General features: G+C 35.0%; 2 protein-coding genes across 4 annotated transcripts; one reads left to right on the forward strand and one right to left on the reverse strand.

Annotated features, from left to right (window-relative positions):
- Positions 1–65: 65 nt before the first annotated feature.
- Positions 66–15,452, forward strand: LOC144850626 (protein virilizer homolog). Of its 2 annotated transcripts, none has more exons than XM_078707956.1 (34): positions 66–139; positions 633–745; positions 848–983; positions 1,125–1,269; positions 1,352–1,993; positions 2,381–2,496; positions 2,746–2,844; positions 3,118–3,260; positions 3,589–3,811; positions 4,135–4,463; positions 4,609–4,849; positions 5,253–5,353; positions 5,448–5,560; positions 5,664–5,996; positions 6,188–6,340; positions 6,832–7,023; positions 7,182–7,267; positions 7,641–7,787; positions 7,914–8,085; positions 8,440–8,576; positions 8,733–8,841; positions 9,114–9,204; positions 9,465–9,623; positions 9,821–9,938; positions 10,483–10,715; positions 11,024–11,297; positions 12,151–12,408; positions 12,869–12,981; positions 13,090–13,160; positions 13,268–13,410; positions 13,509–13,635; positions 13,766–13,850; positions 13,985–14,194; positions 14,368–15,452. In XM_078707956.1, the coding sequence occupies exons 1-34, from the start codon at positions 77–79 to the stop codon at positions 14,444–14,446; spliced, it is 5,754 nt and encodes a 1,917-aa protein (XP_078564082.1). In that variant the 5' UTR covers positions 66–76; the 3' UTR covers positions 14,447–15,452. The 2 variants fall into 2 exon arrangements, with proteins under 2 accessions (XP_078564082.1, XP_078564083.1); XM_078707957.1 differs by having other exon boundaries at positions 9,824–9,938.
- Positions 15,410–24,197, reverse strand: LOC144850628 (E3 ubiquitin-protein ligase NRDP1-like). Of its 2 annotated transcripts, none has more exons than XM_078707962.1 (4): positions 23,929–24,197; positions 20,202–20,843; positions 19,506–19,706; positions 15,410–16,918 (listed from the first exon to the last, which is right to left on the reverse strand). In XM_078707962.1, exons 2-3 carry the CDS (start codon positions 20,830–20,832, stop codon positions 19,513–19,515), a joined length of 825 nt encoding a protein of 274 aa, XP_078564088.1. In that variant the 5' UTR covers positions 20,833–20,843; positions 23,929–24,197; the 3' UTR covers positions 15,410–16,918; positions 19,506–19,512. The 2 variants fall into 2 exon arrangements, with proteins under 2 accessions (XP_078564088.1, XP_078564087.1); XM_078707961.1 differs by lacking the exon at positions 23,929–24,197 and adding an exon at positions 21,196–21,730.
- Positions 24,198–24,201: the final 4 nt, after the last annotated feature.

Genomic DNA, 24,201 nt, shown 5'->3' on the forward strand with positions numbered 1-24,201 from the left:
TTTACTCTTTTAACTACATAACGACTGGTTATTAACGGCTAGGCTATGTTATTGGGATAGCGGTGGTTTGTTTGGCATGGCGGAAAGTGAAGCAATGAAATTGTTATTTTGCGAAACTTTCAGTCACGAAAATGCAAAGGTAAGTGTAAGGTTATGTTCTTGAATGTATTTATTACTTAATAGATATAAATTAGTGTAATTTATAGATGTTATATAGGCCTAGCTGTGTTGTGAATCTAGCCTAGGCCGCTAGGCCTAGCTAGTAGGCCAGGCCGCCTGTACTCACTCACAATATTCTATCGAGTTTCCCTCGCCCCATTGCATTGAGTACGGCGTGCCGATTGGACGGGATTCACAGGCATAGCCTAGACAATATATTTTTTGATTTATACAGTATTATTGTTGTAGAAACGATAACTATTAAAAAACGACAGGCCTATATGGCAATACTATAAAATAATTATTTTATATATAGAATAATTCATTTAATAATTGATTTAAAATACTATTACTACTACTAGGCCTAGTAGTAGGCCTATCTATTATTATTATTAATATTAGTAGTATAGTATTTTCTAACTGAATAACAGTTATAATAATAACAATTATGATATTTTAAATACTTTTTCAAGGACCCTAACTTAGATCTGATACAGTTCACCTGGCCAGTGATTGTACAAGAGATCCGTGTGATACCATGGGGTGCAAGAGTACACCCTGATCTACACAAGGTGCCTACAGTTGGGTAAGTATAAATAACAAATAGAAAAGTAAAAACTAATAATAAAATAAATAAGGACACATAATAAGTTACAATATTTAACCCATTCCTTTTTTTCTGTTACAGCCAGACACAGCCTGGTGGATTTGCTTTAGAATTTTTTGCCAACAATCTAAACAACCATGGAGCTGCTGTGTTTGAACGTATTGGGTCATTCCATTATCAGGACAGTGGGGAAATACAGCTTGTACCAAAAACAAAGGTACAACATTTGATTTATAATACTACATGCATATAAGGCTCAGTACAAACTTCTATTCTACCCTTAAATCAATAAGTTAGTTTACTTTCCCAATCTATGCATCTTGAATTCTTTAATCACTGTCTTTAACTCTTTTTTCAGTTGCCCACAGATGGACTTGTCGTTCGTGGCCGGTATGCAAGTGTGACTTTGGCTGTCTTTGGAACTATGCAGAATAGGCGGTCAGAGTCACCTCCACCACCTCCCCCACCTCCACCAAAGCAGCAGTCGCATTCAAAGAGAGCAGGTGAGGTTCAGACAGTTCTTTAATGGTAAATATACCTTCTTCAACTATAGTATACTAGTCAAATATTTATTTATAATTTTAGATGATAAAGTTAGGGAACGACGTGAAGAAAAGAAGATAACAGATGAGGCAATAAAATTAGAAGAGGAGATCCCAAGAATGACGGAAGAAGAGCAAAAAATAATAGCCTTTGGTAAAGATGCAAAGAGAGGTCCAAAGACACCTCCCCATGGTCAGGAGTTAGTTGAGGAATGGCGGCCTAAAGTTACACCACCAGAGACCTCCTGGGAAGTTGAGGATAGTAGACAACAGTGGAAAGAGCAAGAACCCATTGAAGAACCTCCATCTGGACATTGGAAAGCTACCTGGAATGAGGAAGTTGAAGACTGGAAAAGCATTGATACATGGGAACCACGAGAATCTGGTGATTGGGGGGAGGATGATAGACATGCACATCATTGGGAAGAGCATCGAAAACACAGGGGGCCGAGGACTCCTCCGGGGGAACCTTCTGGACCCCACACGCCCCCTGATATTGATGCTCCGGATAACTACAGTATGTCACATCCATCTTTAGATGTAGAAAAGACAGAAGTCAGTACGGAATCATCAGTTGATGTTCAAGATCTTGAAGGAGAAGATCAAGGAGAACTCTTTGAACCGCTTACTCCTGAGCAGTCTCCAATAAATTGTAAAAATCTTTCAACAAGTGACATTCCTGATGGTATGTGATAAACTTTTGTTTATTACAAATCTTTAATAGAAAATAATAATTTTTCTTTTCCATGAAACCACAAACTATATTCGTTAGTCTTTTACTTTAGAGAAGGTTTAACAAAGACCTCACAAACCTTCCTGATTATCTTGGAAGGTTCTAGATATATTAAGCTGCCTGTCCCCCACTAAGGTGCATTTCCCCCCTTTTACCATGCCTGGAGATCGCATGAGATGCATTCTTCACGATATTGAACTTTCCAATGTTAGGACCATGGTTAATGTATTTAAATCTTTGTTCAGATAGTCACATCTAAGTTAAGTATGATATAATCTGTATTTTATAGACATATTATTGATATTATTTTGAAACAAATTTGATTTATTATTTTCACAGTGGCTCAAGGCTTTGATGAAGAAGAACCGCCAGAAGTCATTGAGCATGCCTATGAAGAGATCGTTAGTGATGAAGAGGTTTTAGACGAACAAGAACTGGATAGCTTAATGGAAGATGTGAGAATCTTTATATGCAAAAATTATTTTTAATTTAATATGAACTTTGTTAACAACTAATATTAATTTTTCAAACAAAACAGAATTGAGGGGAAATACACTTTATGTTTATGTGGTCAATATCTTAACACCCAGAACTATGGCACAGAAGGTTCTTTGGGGTGGCTTTTCTAATTTTTGTTCAAAAATATATATGTATATAATTCATAACGTTGCATAAACCAGTTATCTACCTTTTGTTGTAAACAGGATGATTTTGATCCAGAGCAGATTGCTGATGATGAAGGCTGGAACACCATAGGAATCTACGACCCATTTGAGGTTCTGGCACTTATCAAACCACTTGAGGTGTGTATATGGATTATCCTTTGGTCAAATGTTAATCAACTTTGGCATGAAGTTAAAAAGCTTGTGTCCCTAGAATGTCTAAATTGGCACTAACTTTTTTGCTTTTAGCTTAATTATTATTCCTGGATATATTGTCAATAACTGAAATTCAATTATTTATTCTCTTATTATTAATGTTTAAAAAATTGTTCATAGTTTACCAGGAGCAAGTAATAAGCTTGAGCCCAAACAGAATAATCGATCTTACTCCACCATTCATGTGTTTTATCATAGAATTTTGCTGCTCCATACAATACACCATTCCAGACATTAAAAGCTAAGTTGCAAACAACTCCCTCTGATGACACTGTTCCAGATGAAGTTACAAAATTGAATGACCTGATTAGAGGTCAAAGTGAAGATGACTATGGATCTAAGTAAGTGACTATCTGCACAGCTAACAATATTTATCATTTTATGAATGAACTGATTAAAAATAAAAAATTATTGACTTAAAGCAAAGTTAAAATTATTTAGTTCCTAATCAATTTGAAAAAAAAAGATTTTTTCAGGGAGGTAGTTTCCTACCTCCAATAAAGACCACATTAGAAATTCTACTAGTGGTCTTTATGAGTTTAGATTTTGAATTACTGTAGTAGTTTTTTAAGGAGCATGTTTTTTAGTACTGTGTAATCCTTCGTTTTCCATACATTGATTTATATGTATTTTGTTGTCCTAATAGAGTTTTGGCATCATTTTTTATAGGTGGGTCAGTACACTAGAAGAACTCCAGCCTCTGGTGATACCATGGCTTGCTTACTTAGATGAACAACAAGTAGACATTATAATGGACTGGTCAATAAAAGCACTGGACTTGAGTGTGGCTTTGTCACAGACATTAGCCGTTAATACAAGGCAACTGAAAGTAGGAATGAAGATTGTCGCTGCTGTGGCAGTTGCTGATATACAGCTGACAGAGAAATTTATCGTAAGGATTATTGTTGTAGTTGGTCGATGTGAATTTACGTACAATGTTTGTAGTTATAAACTCTTCTAAAAACTGACATTCATGGCCAGGCCAAAAACGTCTGGGTATCTGAAAAGTTTGGGTTTTAGAATGCAATTTCGACTTGTAGAGTCACCAGAACTATGATTGATGCGTGTCTGTTCCGATATCATGGCTGTTGTTTATGGTGCCCCTGTCTTGACTGCTGGACCACATGATTTATTAGTCAATAATATTAATAGGTACCAATGCTGATCACTTGGTTGTAAGTGCACAAATTCACTGTTTCGAATGTTACTATTTAGGGTAAAAATGCAGTCAAATGTCTTCTTGAATTACTCTTTGCTGACCACATGGCATCATCCTTAAAACTAATGGCTCTCAAAGCCCTGGACAGTTTGACCAACTGGCAGACAGGCCTAGAATTCCTTCTGACCTCATCTTCCACCAAAGATGATGGGCCACCCTCACCTAAGCGGAGGAGACGTGATGAGCCTGAAAGCTCAGGGTACCAGATGCTTCTTGGCTTACTGCTTTCAAAACAAGCTGTTCGAGTAATGAAAGCTACAACTGCCCTTGTCCAGAAGGTTCATGCATACGAAGTGCTTAGCAGGTTAAGAATTGTTACACAAAGGTAAGGTTAAAAAACTGTGAATGTTTTCATATATGTGCAAAGCATTCATCATAATGTATTGATATGGACTTATATATATATATATATATATAATATTATATATAATATTGGTTGATTGATTGATTAATATTGATGTATTATTCAGCATAATTGATTCATCACCACCAACCGACTTGGAAACAATCTCTGAAGAGAAAAGTACAACGAAGGAAGATTCTTCAGAGGCAAGAGAAACACCACCTCCACAGAGGATGGAAACTGAAGGAATTGCACCAGCAGAACCCTCTTTCCAACCAGCATCATCATCTCTGGTGGAAGACATTGAATCAGCTGCTGATTGTCTCCAGCAGATAGTGGAGACTATCAGGACGGCTTCTTTTAAACTGGTAAGAAGGTGTTAATGTTACCAAGGCAATCTAAGAACAAGATACTGAACTCGCCTTGCCAAGATAGGAACTTGTAACAGTCCTTTGATCTTATGTCTGGCTTCAACAAATACCAACAGTACTGTCCTATGTACATATTCTCTGCTGTGCACAGTGTCTTAAGGGGCGTGGAACTGATCGTGACTCAGCCTAAACATTTTGATCTCCGGAACTCAGCATCATGTTGTTAGATTGCCTTGATGTCACTTCTTTCTGCTAGAAAAGTTACAAATATTCATTTAGCTTCACCATCCTCCTAATCCTAATTTTGGCCATGTTTACCCGTCAGGGTCACAGCAGTTTAGTTACGATGATGACAGTTGTTGTTTATTGACTTTCTGTATATATTTCTTGTCTTTTTCAGGTTCAACCATCAATCAAATCATTCCCAACGACAGTGAAGTTGACTGATGACGTCTCAACTGCTGATCCTGAACCAATGCTCTTTCACCTATTCCAAAGCTGGTTTGTATCTTCTTAATAGACGATTTCACTTTCCACCCGATTAATAAATTTATTTTTTCCAGACTTTTAAATTTTGTTTAAATTTATTTTGTAGTAAGTTACTAGAAAGTGTTCAGATGTTACTGGTGTCGCCTCCAACCAGCACACATGATGGGATTTTTGATGGCATTAGGGACTTAATACAGTCTTTAATGGCTTCTCATAGTGGTAGGTTAAAACCTTTATCTAGCTCATAAATTATCAATAGTTTTAGTATCCCATTTATATTTAATGTTAAGTTAATTTGATAATGTTTTAAAAAATTCTCTAGGCCTCCAGTTTTTCTCTTTAAACTGCAATTCATCTAAAGCCATCATCCAAGCCTTAACCAACACCTACGATGATGACACTCAAGAATCAAACGAGTCTTGCAACCTAGGCTTACAACTTTTACAAAGCCTTCAAGTGATGCAATATGTAGATAAGTTAAAAGGTCTTATTGATGGTTGTGAGTCTGTGGGTGAAAATGAGAGAGAGGAGGCAGCCGAGATACTTGGAACAGCCTACACAATGATGTTTTCCCCTACAGGCAAAAGTTATCTAGCTTCTGTGTTTGGCCTAGACAAAAATTTGGATTACTTATTGCCCTTCTTAGAGTTTCCAGGTAAGAAAAGATATTTTGCTGTTTTTAAGTTTAAATTTTCATCACTAAAACTATCTATCTCATCTATCATTGTGACTACCAGCAGCAACATTATTATCATAATCACCATTTCCCTCATCATTACCTCTCTCATTAATCATTTATAATGTGTTAAATGAATAAATATATTGGTTTATTTATGTTTCATCTAGGTGATGAATTAGAAGTTAATCATAAAATACAAATCTCTGTTTCCTATGGTTACGCATCACATCTACTGCAATGTGTATTGCAGTACCTTGATGATGTCACCATATTGAAGAACTATTCTACAAGAATTATCAACTGTTCTGCAGAAGAGAATGGTAATAGCATTAAAAGATCAGAATGATGCTATAAAACTTACTGGAAGCAACTGACTGACAAGCCAATTATATGTCGCTATGTTTGATAGCAATTTCCATTGACTTTCTGTACAATAAGGATGTTGGGATAGCTAAAAAGTTAAAAGATACCTTTAAGGATTTTAGACATATTTTTTTGGTCAAATTATTATTTGAATATACATACAGTATCTCTGAAAGTTGTTACAAAAATGATAATAATAACATTATTTCCACAAATAATAGAGCAAAATACAGAGGGATAACATAATAAATATACAACCAATAATGAACATAGTAATAATAAAAAGAAACATAAGTGGAAAATGTTGGTAAATTAAACTATTTTGTGTCACAAAACTGGTAATAAGAGGGATATTTAACTAACCTTCAGTAGGAGATGATTAGTCATTGTATTGACCTGTGAAAGGTACCAGTTGTCTAAATTAAATTCAATTTTCTATAATAAACAGGAGCTACCAAGTGGTTAGAGCCAGTTAAAGGCATTTCCTATGATCTGAACAGTATCAAAACATTGGTAGAGTATGTTCAGAAGAATTCTGCTTCGCTGTCTGCAGATTTGCCAGGATCAGGCCCTGGATTGGTCACTAGCCTTCGAGTGCTCAAATATTTTGCATGTCCTCCAGTTGACATGAAAAATGGAGGTAAATGTGATAAATGTTTCATAGTTCATTTTATTTGTCCAAAAGGAAAGTCATGTTGACATACAATTGCTCAAAAATTTATGAGCAATATGTTGGAGTAGTACCACCTTCAAATCTTTAAAAGCTTTTCATTTCTTCATTGTATTTTATTCTTGCAGAACAACAAAAAGATCTCCGTTACAAACTTGCCACAATTCAGCTTTTTTCAGCTGACGCCATGAACATATTCATTGACCTACTGAAGGTATGTAGTTTCTTTATGTGAGGGGCCAATGGTGTAACGTGGCAGACAAAGAGACTCTCTAACACTGAGTAGCTGCATTGGGGCTACTCATGCTCTGGGCCTCCTTAAGCTCTGGGGCCCCTGGGTTTAGCCAGTGAGCCCTCATAGCCGTTATGCCACTGTGAGTGGCCTGTTTATTTGTCAGCATTTCCTGTTTGGGTCACCCTCAATAAACAAGGTTTTAATTTTATAAAATAAAAGAACTGTGGTATGTTTAATAAAATAATGTAACCATTATCTACATCTACATAAACAAAATCTTACACCAAGTCCAAACAAGAAAAGACAAACCACTGGTTGAAATTTATTAATCTATGAAAATGTAATGTTATAGGTAATTGGTGATTTGTTTTTGCGTCCTTGGCAAGTAAGTCAAGGAGGAAACTGCTTGGGTGCATACATCCTTGAAGCGATGGTTTCACCTCTTTTGAAATTGATTCATAGAATGGTTACGGATCTGCTGAGCAGTAGTTCTATTGAGGTATGTCTTAATTTTACACTCTATTTAGATATTTTGTTCACCAAGAATAGCCCATTTATGTGATGCAATATCTGTGACTGCTTATTGAATAAAAGTTGTTTAACTCTCCTTGACTCCTCATTCTAGTTCCGTAATGAGCGCTTAGTAACAAACCTGCTGACTCTGTCTTCTGCTCTTCACTGCTCGACTGCTACATCTGGTGTTGTTAGCAACGACATTCAACTCATGTTGTCCAACATTCAGGATATCCTACTAACATTTACATCATGTGTCGCTGATCAACCAATCCGAGAGGAAGGTGAGTCTCAACCATTGTTTCTTTACTAACATTTGAAATGGTCGCAGACCTTTTGAGACTATAAGATAGTCTATGATGAGTGAATGTATATTGATGAAGTACATTGATGCCAAAACTTCAATCAATATATATTTATAATGGATAACATTTTCATTATATATAATGTTCTAAAAATGGTCCATATAATAATAATATTCTACTTGTATTTTAAATAATAGTTCAAGTTCAATGCATTACATTATTTGGTTGTAAGCAGTATTCTTTTTTTGTCACCTAATAAGAGTGATCATTGTTTCCTTTAAGACTAGTGCTTGTAAAAGGACCACCAAGTAAACAATCTATTTTTTCTTCCAGCAATGATTTCCAGTTCTTGGGGCTTGATGCTTAAGGAACTTCTTAACTACATTCCACTATCACCTCTTAGTTTCATTGGTGGTTTAACTGTCTTCTCAGAGATGTTGCCATTACCTCTGCCTATCCAAACTCAGGAAGTAAGTAAAAAATACTAGTATAGTACCCTCTATAGTTTCAACATGATTTAATATGTAAAATGTCCTTCTTTTCATGTTCTTTCCATTCATCTAACTACTAAACAAATCATTACAGTGGAGGCTATATTAATATATTTATTATATTATTTCTTTCAGAATTTAACCAAAGATGAAGCAAATGAGGCCTTGATTCAGCGTAAATTATGGAGCTGTTATCTACATTGTTTTAGCGAAGACATACAGAAAATAATCAAAGACGTATCAAGTAAGATATCTTGAACTTGCTAAAATCTTTACCACAGGATGGTGTTGGTGTTTTAACAGTATGCAGCTCATGTGCACTTTAAAGAACCTGGTATATCATTCGATATGAGTATGGGGTTACCCTGGTGTACTAGTAAACACTCATACCTGTGCCCTCTGGAAGACCAATCTTTTACTGATGAGGTGACCTGGTATAAATGATTAATAAATAAAATAAGTTTACCAAGATTCATTTGAAAGAAAACAATTGGTTTTTCTAATTTGTATTTTTAGATAGCAGTTGTTTACCTCTTCAGCAATCTCTTCGAAGAGTATGTATGCAGCTTGGTGATCTGGCTGCACCAACAGCCTTGCTTGTTGTCCAGTAAGTCCAAAATTATACCAGTATTATCAAATAAGCATATAAAATAATTAAAAAAATGAAGGTAACCACACATATTTAAAAATTATACCAATAAATAAATAAGTATATATCATATTAAAGAAATGAAGGTAATCACACAGATCTTAAAATATGCATCCTCCATTTACATGCATTGTGGGTGGTCTATGTGGAAATAAAGAATTGAGTTGAACCAATAAGATATAACCATTTAAAAAAAAATGTTTTTTTACATTATTTAGGGCTGTTTTGACGGCTTTACATGATTCTGTGAGCGATTGTGATGAAGATGGTAAAGAGCGGCCCTGTGGACCAAACACGGTACACATACTCAACCTATTAAGTTACCTTGTCGCTCAACCTTCCATCAAAGTCGCTTTTTTGCACATGCTGAAAACAAGGTATGTTATATGAAAATATTGTTGGAATTTTAGTGGGAGATTTGATTGGAGGATTGTAGGTCACATGGTGTGCAATATTGTGCACTATTGAATGGCAATGGAATTTGGAGAATGATGAAAGGTTATATTTTAACTCTGCCTCGTCTTTCCTCAGCATCTTTGAAAGTTAATACATGATTATTTTGCCTTTATTTTAGCAGTACAAGTGGTAGTAAATCCAAAGAACCATATTTTGCTATTCTTCCACGAATGCTAACTTTGTTAAATGTAGTCCACGATTCAACCTCTCACCTTCAAGCTCAAGAGTGCATAATGGTAAGCAGGATCAGTGACCTCTTCATAACACTATCTGGTTTACCAGAAAGTCCAGTTAATATTTTAAGATGTATTGTCCCCCAAAAACATGAAAAATAAAGATTAATTAAATTAAAATTCAGATTTTGAATAAGCCATTTTGCAGTTTTAATAAAGTTAATCACTTCTGTAGAAAAAAATATACAAACAAATATAATTATTTCACTTATAAAATGACAAAAGAAACAGTTCATTTTAACCAAAAACCATTGTCTGACAGACAATTTAAGTTTATTTTGCTTTAAATTACATTTTTTCAGGGAAATTGGTTTTTTTTTTTCAGGGAAATTGGTTTTTTTTTTTTCAATCCAGTTTTGGTCAAATTGATTATTATGTGACATTAAAATGGTATATTCAACAACAAAAATTTAAAAAAAATAATTTGTTTAGAAGGACAATACATCTTTAATAAATATAATTTCCGGGCCTTTTGTACAAATTCTGTTTTCAAATTTTCAGAAATGTTCCAATATTACTACAGTATTCCATTGTTTTGATTATTTAGGCAATTGAGCAAGTTCTTTGTGGGCCAGAAGTGGCACTTCAACTCAATGATACCATTCCACTCTCAGACCAGCTGGCCAACAACCTTCCATGTAAGGAGCATATGGAAGCTATGTGCACAGCCATCTTGGATCATGTGAGCAGTCCAGACCAATCATATGCATCCATTTTACCAGCATTGAGACATTTGAGCATGCTTTTAGACCATGATTATGGGTTCTATCATGTGAAGAGGTATATATTTTGAATGTAATCCAATTATACTCTGGGCCTAAATAACCATGCCACGTCATTAACAGTAGAACAGGTTTTGTATTATAGTAACCCCCTTTTGGGACATAACAATGTAGTTCTTAATAGAGGTATCAACAGGGTTGGCTGTAGTTTTAAAAGCTATACTGCCCCTAATGGAAAATGGTACATAGGTATATATAATCCATTCATCTACGCATCTATTATTGTATAAGCCAATTTTTGTCACATTAAATTTATATAGGGAGGCTGTCAAATATTACTAAATATTTTTTATTTTGTATTAAAAGTGCTATAGAACGCAATCCTACTGCTCTGCACTGCTTGTTTATGCGAATACAATCTTCATTCAACCGTGAAAGTTCAGACTGCCTTTCAACACTGTCTACCAGTGTTGACTTTATACAGTTACTTCTGACCAGCGACACTCCAGCTACAGATTCTGAGGTCAAAGTTGAACCTGGAACATACCGTACTTACACCATGAGTGTGGAGAAAATAAGAGAATGGCTCCGTTGGGATGCTAATGATCATCCTCTGCTAACCTTGGAGAAAACATTGGAGGTATGTCATTTGTTTAAATGCAAATTTATGCAAATGATAATTTCAATTTCAACTAATAACAAAATTATTATTCATGAAATATTTAAAGAAGAAAATTTAATGAAATAGTGATTTTTATTGTATTCATATGATGACTAATGTATTGTCATTTAAATATAGGTAATTTTATTTTATGCTAATGAATTTCTTATGAATATTCATTAGATGTAATAATAGATATTAATAGACATAATTCATTATTTAATCATCTTTTGGTATATGGTATACAAACAGATTCATAAATTTGTCTGTAATTCATTCGAAAAGAACAGGATAGTGTTTTTGTAAATTTTTAAATATCCAAAGAATGTTCTTGACACCAATTTGAAAAGATTTGTTGAAATCAGTGATATATATGAGGATCATAGTTGAGGGTATAGTACAAGTTGGTTGGATGCTTGCAATAGGGGTTACAAATGAGCATTTATTGCTTACCTTGGCCCTTGGGAAGGTCTGAGACAGAGGCAGTATTACACCCTAGCAGGGTGAGGCACTAATGTGCTTGTGGGATACCAGAAACAGGCTTTGCAGGGTGTTCTTTGGCACAAGATGCCCTTCATAGGGTTGATGCTATACATCTGTGCATTAGTTGAAATAGGCCCACTGCCAGCAATTCTGAGTTCAATTTGCAAGGTGGTATATGTATACTACAACCCAATTCAGACTACACTCCAACCAACTACATTTTTTTTCTAGTATTATTTCTTATTTATATACCTTATTATATTTCCTATTTATATATCTTATTATATATCCTACTAATAATATCAAAATGTTATATTTCTGATGTCTGCATTTTGTGATTTATACACAGGATTGTTGTAAGGAAGACCTCACACTTGAAAGTTTATTAGAGACAATTGCTACCCTGTCACAGACCCTTACAGAGACTGAAGATCTGTTGAAATGCAATGATCTTGGTGAAATTACACTGCCTCCACAAATGAGTCTAACCGAGCAGATGAACTTGCGTATTGTGTATGTTGTCGGCGATGTGGATGACGATCGCTGGAGCCCATCGTATTGGATCGGTGTACCTGGTATGGATGAAGGGGAGATTGAACCTGAATTAGTAAGTAATTTAGTGGTGAAATAGAGTAACGATATAATCAAATCAAGTGACCGAGGGAAACTGCAAACCACAGGTTCAAGGTACTTCTTGACCATAGTTCTGGACATAGAACAAGTCTTGGATAATTACATAAAACAGCCTACACATCTAGCTTGTGTGCACTTAAATGAACCCAGTACATCTTTTGGAAAGAGTAGGGAGTTACCTTGGTGTTGTGGTCCATTTTGACCCCTTGACGTTTATCACTACATTCTACAACTGTAAAATTGAATCGCTGTGTTATGGAAACCACAAAAGATCCCCTGTCCCAATGGGATGAAAAGGAACAAATGATACAACCAATAAAAAACTAAAAGTTGTTATTCTACAACTGCCTTTTTACCAATCATGATACATTGAGGTGATATGAAACAAAACAAAGGTACATATGGATTATAAAGTTAATTTGTCTTTATTTCAGGTACCTTGTGATTTAGAAGAACTGCGTGCTGCATGTATCCCGACATTTGATTTGAAAGCTGAGCTTGATCGTGGTAGCACAGACACGATTAAATTAAAGAAAAAATCAACAAGGTAATTGGAAATTTTAGTGATGACAATCTAATCAATTTCAGAAATAACTTTTTTAACTGTTGAGTCGCTTCCAATATGGTTATCTTCACTTCTTTCATCTTTTCATAGATCTAGACGTCGAGTTCCTCTGGTGACAGGCGGTATGAACAAATCTGGTGGTGCTATTAAGAGATCTCATGGTAAAACATATTCATTTTCTTTTTTCTGTATATTTTTTTTTTTTTACATTATGTAAAGTAAAAATTAAAAGAAACAAAATAAAGCATTTGAAATAAATTCAATACAGGAATGACACGTGGTAATTCCTATGGACGAAGGCCGTATGACACTTTCAGGCAACGTCCTCAAAACACCAGCAGACCGCCCTCTATGCATGTTGATGATTTTGTTGCCATGGAGCAAGAGCCAGATCACAAGAGACCAAATAAGGTAATCATTGCTCCAATTTATAACATATTTTATAATTTCAGAATACCAATTAAAAATTAATAATGTATGCATTAAAAAAATATTTATTTCAATTGCAGGGACCACCTACTGGTAGAAATGGGCGTGGCTTTATGGGAGGGTCTAGGGGCGGTTTTCAAGGCAGTCGTCCATGGAATGGACCAAGTGGGAGTAGCTATAGCGGAAGAAGAGAAATGGGTGACAGAAGTAAGTGTAAAAGATGACATAGTTGAATAATTAAAATTATTAGAAATAATATACAATAGTTATTATCAAATAAACACTGCTCAATTAGTGTATACAAAATATTGTAGTTTATATTATTTATTTTTTACAGACAGTTCACAAAGGCCGAGTTCAGGGCGTGGTCAGTGGGAAAGGCGTGGTTCTTCTGGTCCAGGAAGGGGATTTCCTCATAGGAGGTAAGGATGTATTTTTGATTGATAAGGATTTGCATTTCATAAACTTTCTTTTCCAATTAAAGACCAAGAACTTTAGTTTTGATCTACAATATTATTCTACAATAATTAAATAAAGAACACATTTCTTTCCACAGACCTGATAGCAGGCAAGATAGTAGGCCCCTACCAAGAGCAGGAGGGAGAGGACGAGACAATCCTTACATACGTGGTGGGCCTAGAGGTAGTATGCGTGGCTTAGGCCCAAGTAGAGGTGGCCCAAGTCAGCGAAGACCAAACACTAGAGGAAGAGGAGGTTTTCGGCCAGGGCATTGGTCGACACAAGGGAGCAAAGCAGATCACGGAAGGTATGTAATATTTTTTTGAGATAAACTGCTATTTTGCATTGATTCTACTCAAATGCATATTTTTGTTTGAAGGAAAGAAAACAAATTTGAAAAGTTTTATATAACATTAGAAAAAAGCATTATTTAAATTAATCTTGAATTTTGAAAGATTTTGTTTTTCATTTTAAATACAGGTTTCCTCCACCGCGATCACGAGCTGGATACAACCGACAGGGAGGACGAGACCGTCATCAACGATCATTCACCCGCTGAAGACTACCGGTAGACATTCACATTTGATTTTAACAATACTAACATAAATTTGTTGAAATCTTCACTTGTTACCAGAAATTGAAAAGTGTTTTTTCCAGTGATTTATTTATTCATGTTGAGATACACTGTAAATGAAAGATATATCCATTATTGTGTATGATATGATATGCAAACCAAAAATAATTATTTACAGCTGGCAATGATACAACCCAATAATGTTAAAATACTTAATGTTGTACTGCCAAAACAGAACTTCTAAATGATGGATATATTTCTGGGAAAGTTGATGTACATGGACTTGTTGCTAAGTCCCAGAGTTGTAAGCTTTGATTCAGACTACCCAGTAATTATACTTGGATACCAACAAATTTGATTGAAGATGGACAAAGATACCAGTTGCATTCATTCATGTTGACCCCTGACCTATGTACGCAATAACCGACGATGGTGATTTTATGTATACAGATACAGTATTTATCTGTTCAACTTCACACTACTATGTTTTTCATATGCACTTTTTTTTGCACCTGGACATTCCTTTTCATGTTTTCTCCTTTTTTATAACTTGCGAACATAAGTATGGATCATGTGTTTACGTCGGCCAAGTATTTTATACTACGAATGATAACAATTTGGTAAAAAAGAAAGAGGAATTTTTTGTCAAGTGTCCACTTTAGAACAATCTCTACGTGAATGAGAAACTAGCGGGATCATGTGTTTACGTCGGCCGAGTATTTTATACTACGAATGATAACAATTTGGTAAAAAAGAGGAAGGAAGAAGAATTTTTTGTCAAGCGTCTGCTTTAGAACAATCTCTACGTAAATGAGAAACTAGCGATATATACATATACAACGAGAAACCCATTTTCAAGATATTAAAACAATTTTTGTCAAACAAAAAAATCCCGGATTATTTTTTAATAACATTAAGTAAGAACTTGATGTAAAATTTGTACTTAGAATATAAGAGACATAAATGTACATTTGAAAAAAAAATTGTATTTTGTCTTAAAAAAGTTTTGTTTATGACATCACGGTAAGTATAAGAACAGAAATACTTGCTATCATCGTCAATAATATAATCGTCAAAATTTGCACTTTGCTTATTGAAAGAACTTTGCGGAACATTTTTGGACACCGGTATTTATTGGTTGTTATTGTTATTTCAACCTACAAAATCCCTAAACCAAAGGTGTTTTTCAATTAGAAGAAGACCTTAACTGCTGTAAGTCAGTTGAAACAAGCATACTAACAAAGTAAAATATTTTTATCCCTGTTTTATTAAATGGATAACAAACATTTGTAATGAAGACAAAACGCTACATACATTGAGATGGAAGAAAGGAATACAGAATCATTGAAAGAATCAATTGAAGCACCAGTTTGAAAAAAGGTGGGTTATGTGTAGATATACATTACAGTTTTACAATTATTAAACAATTTGAAGTGTACTAATTACAAACAAACACTGATAATAAATACTAAAAATTAATATATGTGAAAGATCGTGTTTTAAAGGTGGTAACAGTTGAATGACAAGTGAGCTAAAATCTTATATTTTATGGTATTAAACAATATATAAATAACAGATACATGTTACAGTGTAGGTCAGGCATAGACCATTGCATTTTTAAAAAGCATATCAACACTTTGTTAATCAGACAGAGACTGCTGCATTACTGTATTGTAATGTAAGGTACTATTAACATTTAGCCTATCGAAATAAGATTTAGGAATCGGAGGGTGTAGATGATGGCACCAATCATAGAGATATAGTTCACTATAATATCTCTATGCACCACTAGACCCTCAAAATCATGTCTATCGTTACAGACGGGTCTTAAACAGTGTTACTTGTTGACCCGGGTTGCTGCTCAATTTTTAAAGACTTTTTTTTTACAAAACCCCATATTAATTTTACCCAAGATTTATAATCGGTGGCTCATGACATGAATATTTACATTATATACGTTACAAACAAATTAGTACAACTAAAGTAAACATATTTTGATATTGTGCAATAAATAAATAACATATTAACAATTTGTAGAAATACAGTAGGAAGTGATTAGTGAATATAACATATTATAACATGGAAGAATTTTTCCTCCGTGGTTATAATATCTCCTTTTAATATACACATTAATTAATGCCACATTAACATAAAGAGAAAGATCAATCCTAGCCGGACCAATCATGTAGAGGCTGTGCCTGGATTGTGTGGTCAGTCCTGATGAATATCTACTCGTTTTAATGTATTGCAATTATTCCCAAAGTTCTGAGTTGTTTGAAGGTGTGAGATGCTTTGTAGTTGACTTGGAGTCGACTTGACGTGGAGCCGACTTGAATTTGGCCGAGTTGATGGGCTACCTTTTACCCTTTGTAGTCTTCTATGGTAGGCCTACTGTACCTAACATGGTGCAATTCGTTCGTTTCAGGTACATGTACTAAGTTTAAAAATCACCCCAATCTGTAAAAGAAATATAAAGAAAATATATCGTTAGAAATTAATGTCTTTAAGTGATATAACAAAAAAAGTTCAATTCCCTACTGGTTTGTACATTTTATTGTAAAAATCCAGTTTGTAAAAGTTTAACACGAAATGGAAATTTGCATAAACGCTCGAAATAATTACCCTACTGATTGCTATAAATTTGTACAGTACTTTTTTGGAAATTTTAGTTCTGTAGGGGCCTAATGTATTCTATTTCCGTCTGTTAATGTTATTCCCTATAAACAAACATACTTATATTATTAGGCATGTTATGTATCAAAACATAAATGTTTTATTGCTTAACTACGTCATGCCCCTGTTACCAAGTAAACAACATTTTTCTCATCAATCTATATGCATGTATGGTTAAACTTGGCGTTTTTTAAAAGTTGTATGGGGTCTATTTACATCTGACTACTAATCCCGTGAGTTGTTATACTAACATGATTAAATATATAATTCCATTCAAACTTTTTATTATTTTCCAACGTACTGCACATCACGTGTTGCATATAAATCAATATTTAAATCATAACATCGTTACATTAGGACTACATGATTGGTGATTTCATATTTATCCATTTGACATTTGACCTCTGAACGCGTACATTTTATCCTTGGAGGATTATGATTTTATGTGTATTAGCTTTTGTGACCTCGCGAATCTGCTGAATATGTAGAAAAGGATAGGCTTATGTAATAATCATTGTGTATGGTATGGTATCGTCTAAAGAGATATTTTAATGTTAAGTCGAACGTTATCAATTCCACCAAAATGATGTTTGAAAACGTAGGTTGTCAAATAAGCCAAGCAAAGGAGTTCTTAGTTGTCTTTCCCAGAAAATAAATGTATACGACATTGTACTTTTGAACATAGGTTATCATATTCCAATAATTGCATATGTACGTTTGCAATAAATTCAATATTTACGATACATAATTAATACAGAAAGGTAATACTGTAAATACTCTAAATCATATATTAGGCCTTTTGTGCGAGTACTTGTTTGAAAGAGAAAGTAAACATATTGTCTTTTACTGTAGCCAATAATAACTCAACAAATAAACAATAAACCTTAATAAATACGTATTTTAGATACTTTGACGAAGGTCATTATTTGTAATCGCATTCAAAGCAGGTGTAAAAAGTACAATAGACAGATGAATTTGTTACAATAATGAATAACCACTGTGGTTGTTCTTATGATTTTGATCCGATCTGAAAGGAGAATAGAAAATTGAATTAACTAACCGATGTGGTCGTTGTTTGTTGTTTGTATTCTTCATTATAACGATATCGATCAAGTCATCTACTTTAAAACCGCAATGATTTCGATATATTGAAAAAAACAAACTTAATTTTTGTTACGATACTATATATTACTAACCACTGTGGTTATGTCTGGTGTTTTTCTGTATACTTAGTTTATATAGTGGTATCAAGTCATGTAATAGCACAATGATTTCAATCTACTTTAAAGGAAAATATGAATTCAATTTGTTTAAAATATTAAGTAATTACTGCGGTTAATTTTCAGTGGTTTTTCTGTATACTTATGATATTGATCAAGTCCAATCATTGAGATTCCTCCAATTGAGAGTCCTATCTACTTTACCATATGATTTCGGTCATTGTGGCATAAATATAAATGCTTATTTACAAACAAATATGGATGCTTGTTTACCCGGGAAAGGAATGAAATTACACTACACTCTTCCCTGGCTTACTTCCATGATTATTTAATTAATTTTAGGCTACAGTATTAAACATTGGAACGCGTATCAAATTGTGTTGAGAGTTGCATTTAGCATGCAGACAATGACGTAATCAATTTCGGTCGGTTGCACTTTTTGTTTATAAAATTTAGCGAGGGCTTAACCTGGAATACGTGTATATATTTAACAATCTTGATCGTGATTCAACAGTAACCCTGTTGACCCGTACGTGTCATGAAAACGAATGTTTAACATTCCGAATCAAGCTTAACAACAATGATATCTTTATCTTGTGAATTATGTTGTGATACACTTAAGAAGTAAGTTCGTCTGAAAAAAGCATGAAACTGCTCGTTTTGCATAGTTTTATGTGAATAATGGTCCTTTTATTTAAACCATGTGATGTCTGGTTTTGGAGATTGGAGAGAGGGGTTATTGAAGGAAATATTGTGTGTTTTTATATTAATTAATTATAGTTACTAAGTTTGTCACTTGAGATGTGCATATAGCCAGAAGCGAGACTGCAAGACGATCGAATGTTTAGCAGGAAACAGATTTCAGTCGAGCAAAAGATTCATACATTATTTTCGATAGTTGCTATCCAAACGAATATTGAACCATAATGAATGCTTCAGATGCCTGCATATATCCGAAGCAGATTCCGGGTTCGAATCATGGTTGGGGTTTTTTCTCATTATCACAAATTTCATCATTAACCGTTAAAAAATGCATTAATTTCCAGTATATCCTAGGCGGTTTGGAGTTTATCTAATCCGGCAATTATACATATTGATCACTGTGTTTGAAATGATTTTCATTTTTATTTTACCTATATCACTGTCCTTACCTTTTTTCTATATAGACGTGATTCGTTCGTTTCTTTTACATTGTCGACATGTACTCTTTGCTGTTTCATTTTCTAATCGAATGGCTTGTAATAACTCGATCAGTTCTTTCTTTTCTAATTCCATCCTTTCCATGTCTTGGCGGCGTTTCCGTTCCATAGCGTTTAGCAACCGGACTTCGTGTTGTAAATTAGAGAGTTGTCCTGTGAAAGAAAATGAGAGAACCCCGTTTCAAGAATTAGGCTGTAGAAGAAGATACACGGTGTCTATGACTTCTGGTACCCTTACTGTAGTCGGTGTATGAACACATCGGACACCCTACACAATAATTTTGGCCTAGACTTCTTTTGATGGCCGGCAATAGACCTAATACTATTTTATTTACCCACAGGATCTTAAATTTGAGAATGCAGATGGATATGGAACCAACGCACAGGGAACACTAGAATTATAATTTAGGCAGCCATTTAAGATCGGGAGACTCTGTTCTCCTTTCATATCATGTTCAGGAGCCGATTTAGGAACTTGTGATATTGACGGGAGTCCTTATGTCAAGGACTTGGTGCTGCCTAGCTTCATTTTCTCTTTAAGTTTTTATTTTTACTTTAAAAAGGATTGGGATACCAGAGGCTCGGGTCACCCGGGGCTCTCCACGCCATAATTCATCCCATGGTGTTTATTCCATGAGTTATACTTACCACGAAGTTCGTCAACATTTTGTTGCATGCCACTGATCTTCTGCACCATATGAGTTCGTTGTGAATCTAGTCTTAGTTTGCTTTCATGACGTTGATCTTCCAGTTTACATATCATTTCTGATCTTAATAATTCAAGTTCCGTCCTAAGCTCCCCTACGCAATTATGGGAGTCGTGATCAGAGCTTAGAATTGTCAGACCACAACCTTTCGGACATTGTTTCGTTGTGAATTCACACGACACAAGGTGAATATCAAGCTCTCGTCGCTCCATAACAACTGGACAATTCTTATTCGGACAATTTAGCGTACCGAATTCACACGCACTCTCGTGGCGTGCGAGGTTCTCGAGTTCAGTTGTAAACTCGCAGCCGTTGTCGCGATTCAGGCAGCGGATGCGAAGATTATTAAGATCGTTGCGCATGTATCGAAATAAAGGTTTTAGTTGTGACTCGAGAAGACTTTGACGATCTTCTGGACAAACTTGCTCGTGAACCAACCAACCTTGTATACAAGAGCGGCAGTAAGCGTGTTCACACGGTGATTGAAGAGGATCTTCTAGCACGTCTCGACAGATACAGCACAACAAGCCATCGTTCACACTGCTAACAAATCTATCGACGTCATATCCCATGTTACTGATATCTTTAAAATAGAGAAAACGTCATTTAATTAAAGCAATACATTTATGATGTAAAAAAGGTAAACAATTATGGTCGCAATCATCACCCTGTAAGTTGACATCCAAACTAAACCAGTAGGAGATCCATGGAGAGGAGGTCGAGATCCCAAGAGAACTCGCTTGGGAGTTAGGACTGGCAGAGTCTATAGACACTACTATACATAACTACAGCAGAATTACAATATGTATGTACTGTCCCATTCGACCAGTTCCTTACTATGAATACAAAGGCTGCATCAACAATGCAACCAGATCAGCCTTTTAACAGACATCGACTGGACACACATACCGAACTATAGGCGAAGATATTCTTACCTGTTATGGTTGGTTTGTGGATTCAATTCTGGTAATCCCCAGGTATGTAGTACTAACTTCTAACTCACTTGGGAAATGCGAATGATATGTTACCACTTAGCTTGTATTGCAGCTAACCAACACGGTTGAAATCATTCGAAAAGGTATAGTATCACAGACTACTTACAGCACCGTATCTCAAACCATAAAGCGATATTTCCATAATCAAACAATAGATCCCAAGAATATATCGAAGATAAACCATAGATTAGCGAGATAACCGCAACACAACGCACGCAACAATACGAATTGTTTATTACGGTTGTACTTTACTATGTACACGATCGAGCTTTAGTGTACTGCACAATGCATGTACGACAACTATGTAACATAACAATACTTAGCACCAACTTATTGAATCGTTACACAGTGCTTAATCCAACCCACATTCCATAGTATACGTTGTCAAGACGACGAAAGTATCGACGAATCCTTCGGCTTATGGAGAGAGTGTATCCTTACAGTCAATGGGGACATGGTTCAGTGACTGAAGGGGCCTTGTCAATTGTATAAAGTGAAGGGTGTGTCACATCTTATTTAATATGTGGGTTATGGATCATAGAATTATTTGGTGATTGGTTATTTCCTACCCGTATCTGTTGTCTACTCCCAATGTTAATGACGCATTTTGATTTATATCATATTGAACTATGAATTACACACACACCATATTCAGTGACGAGAGGAAATGTTTAACGACATACTGTACATCACACGGGCAATCTCTATTCAGGGGACACTATTAAAACACTGTGTTGGGTTCCAAAGGTGTCCCATTAAAAAGTACGGTCTCTGGTATTGTCGTTCAAATAACAATCTTAAACAAAAATGATAGAGCCTTCAATTCAAGGCGTGATAACAAAATTACTTTCAAATTGTAATTTATCAATATTTGAACTAGCCATATCTACACTAACGAAATATTCTGATGATTTTGTTAACATTGTAGGCCAAAATCGTCCGACATAAACACACATAATTCACAAACCAACCACAAAAAGCTGGACTTTGTTATTGACAACAATTTCCTCAACCTGAAGTGTGTTTTGTTGAGCCCAAAATAATAACGAAATTTGGCCAAACTAAGAGCTTTAAAGTGTACCTTCGTGGTCAAAGTTTTATTGTAGTAGCAACCGCAACTAGTACCAGAGTCCCTGAGAGGTGGTGTATGACCCGGAGTAGTTCTAATTGTTCTGCACGCATCATGAATTTTATAAATAATGAGTTTATTGCGGGTACAATATGATATGCAAATTATACACAAAATGTATGCAAGTTATTGTGTGACGAACGCATAAAACAATTATGGACAATAATATTGAGATGCTCTTCAGAGTTATAAAAAACACAAGCAAAGTTAGTGTTTTAAATTAAATCAAGCAAGAAAAAGTAGACCTATACTATATTGGACAATATACGATTTTGGCAGATGCTTGAATTTTCGTATGGTGTACGGTACCTTCTTGATGAAATGACGCGACCCGCGCGCGTTCGCTGCATGACGCAATACTTACGGTTAACTTACGGTATCTTAATTAACGATTCCAGATCATTTTTCTGACCTGTAGGTCTAAACTTGCTACTTTTCAATGACCGTGAAATCAATGTGTTTCAATGAATAAAAATCAGCGAAACGTGTAATTAATCCACTCTCAATCAAATCGATTTTCTCTGCAATGTCAGTTAATTGTCGTACTCTCTGATTCGTAATCAACGACCACTGCAGTTTACGAGTAAATTAAATAACATTAGGTCTAAAATGTTGCATTTTTACATAAGTAGAAACAACAGCAGGTAATCTATTTGTTAAGCGTCCATCTCCGACAAACCATTATCCTCTCAGATGTTAATCACAGAAAGAATCATTGTTTTCTGCATGCTCGCCACTGCTGCATATATTTATGGTAAGTATCAACAATAAACAGAAACAAATAATAATACCAGAAAAGATGTATCCGTCATGACCATAATCAGAATACGCCGAATAGCAATTAGTGAACCACGCTGTATACTAGTGTCTAAAGCAGTGTACGGTATGTAGTGGTAGTATGCCATATAATGTAGGCCCATATACATATAGCAGCAAAGCGTTATCTTGAATTTACGTTAATTGTCCCGTAATTATCGGAAGATACAGTATTATAATTTGACTAAATGATAGATTAAATGCATTAGGCCTACCATTAATCATTATAATCAATTTAATGTGCATTCTGCTGAATAGCACAACAGGAATTGTGCATATGTTGATGCCGCAGGCAATCAGCAGACTGAACAAAGACCTGGAATCCTACAATATAGGTCTATACACAGACACGCCTATACTATATTGTATAACTTACTGTTTATTTGATACTCATCTTAATCGAATCCGGAACCTCGATTTTACTTAATATGCTGATATGAGCGACTCACCAACTTTCTTTGAAAAATATTAACTACTGACCTAGATAATATTTCAACATTACGTAACATAAGACTGATGGATCATGGATACCTCAATGGGTCACTCACCTCACCCATAGAGGACCTAAACTAATTCCTATACTTCTGGGTACCTCAATGAGTCACTTCATTTATTCTTCATCTTAGTTGTAATGTTTGCTTATTGAATGATCTAATACATAAACACATTTTGACCACATTTCAGATGATGCACAAATATACACAGTGGCAAATATATTGCGTACTTACCAGACTATTCTTACTGTAGGCCTGCAGTAGATGTTGATGGTGTGGTGACGATGTTACGATATCTTGGTTCCAGTCATCATCGTTCCCCGTGTAAAAACATATTTCTGTTATCTCAGTGATTCTCTAGGCTATGGTTAACAAACAGAATTATACGGCTGTTGTTCCTAGTTAGCGATTTCAGGCTTTGTTTAGCCATTCAGTCATACTGTATGTTGACAGACAACGGGATTCGTAATTAACCTTATGTCACGCATGCGTAAATCATCTAATGAA

This window comes from Antedon bifida, chromosome 8 (genome assembly GCF_963402885.1).
Source record: "Antedon bifida chromosome 8, ecAntBifi1.1, whole genome shotgun sequence".
In the NCBI taxonomy this organism is placed as follows: Eukaryota; Metazoa; Echinodermata; class Crinoidea; order Comatulida; family Antedonidae; genus Antedon; species Antedon bifida.

Bases quoted from the DNA above. Each gene is read 5' to 3' on its own strand.
- LOC144850626 (XM_078707956.1), top strand. From the start codon at position 77: ATGGCGGAAAGTGAAGCAATGAAATTGTTATTTTGCGAAACTTTCAGT. The intron at 3,812-4,134 runs GTAAGGATTATT...GTTACTATTTAG, and splicing joins AGCTGACAGAGAAATTTATC to GGTAAAAATGCAGTCAAATG. The intron at 11,298-12,150 runs GTATGTCATTTG...ATTTATACACAG, and splicing joins CCTTGGAGAAAACATTGGAG to GATTGTTGTAAGGAAGACCT.
- LOC144850628 (XM_078707962.1), bottom strand. From the start codon at position 20,832: ATGGGATATGACGTCGATAGATTTGTTAGCAGTGTGAACGATGGCTTG. The intron at 19,707-20,201 runs GTAAGTATAACT...TTTCTTTCACAG, and splicing joins AAATGTTGACGAACTTCGTG to GACAACTCTCTAATTTACAA.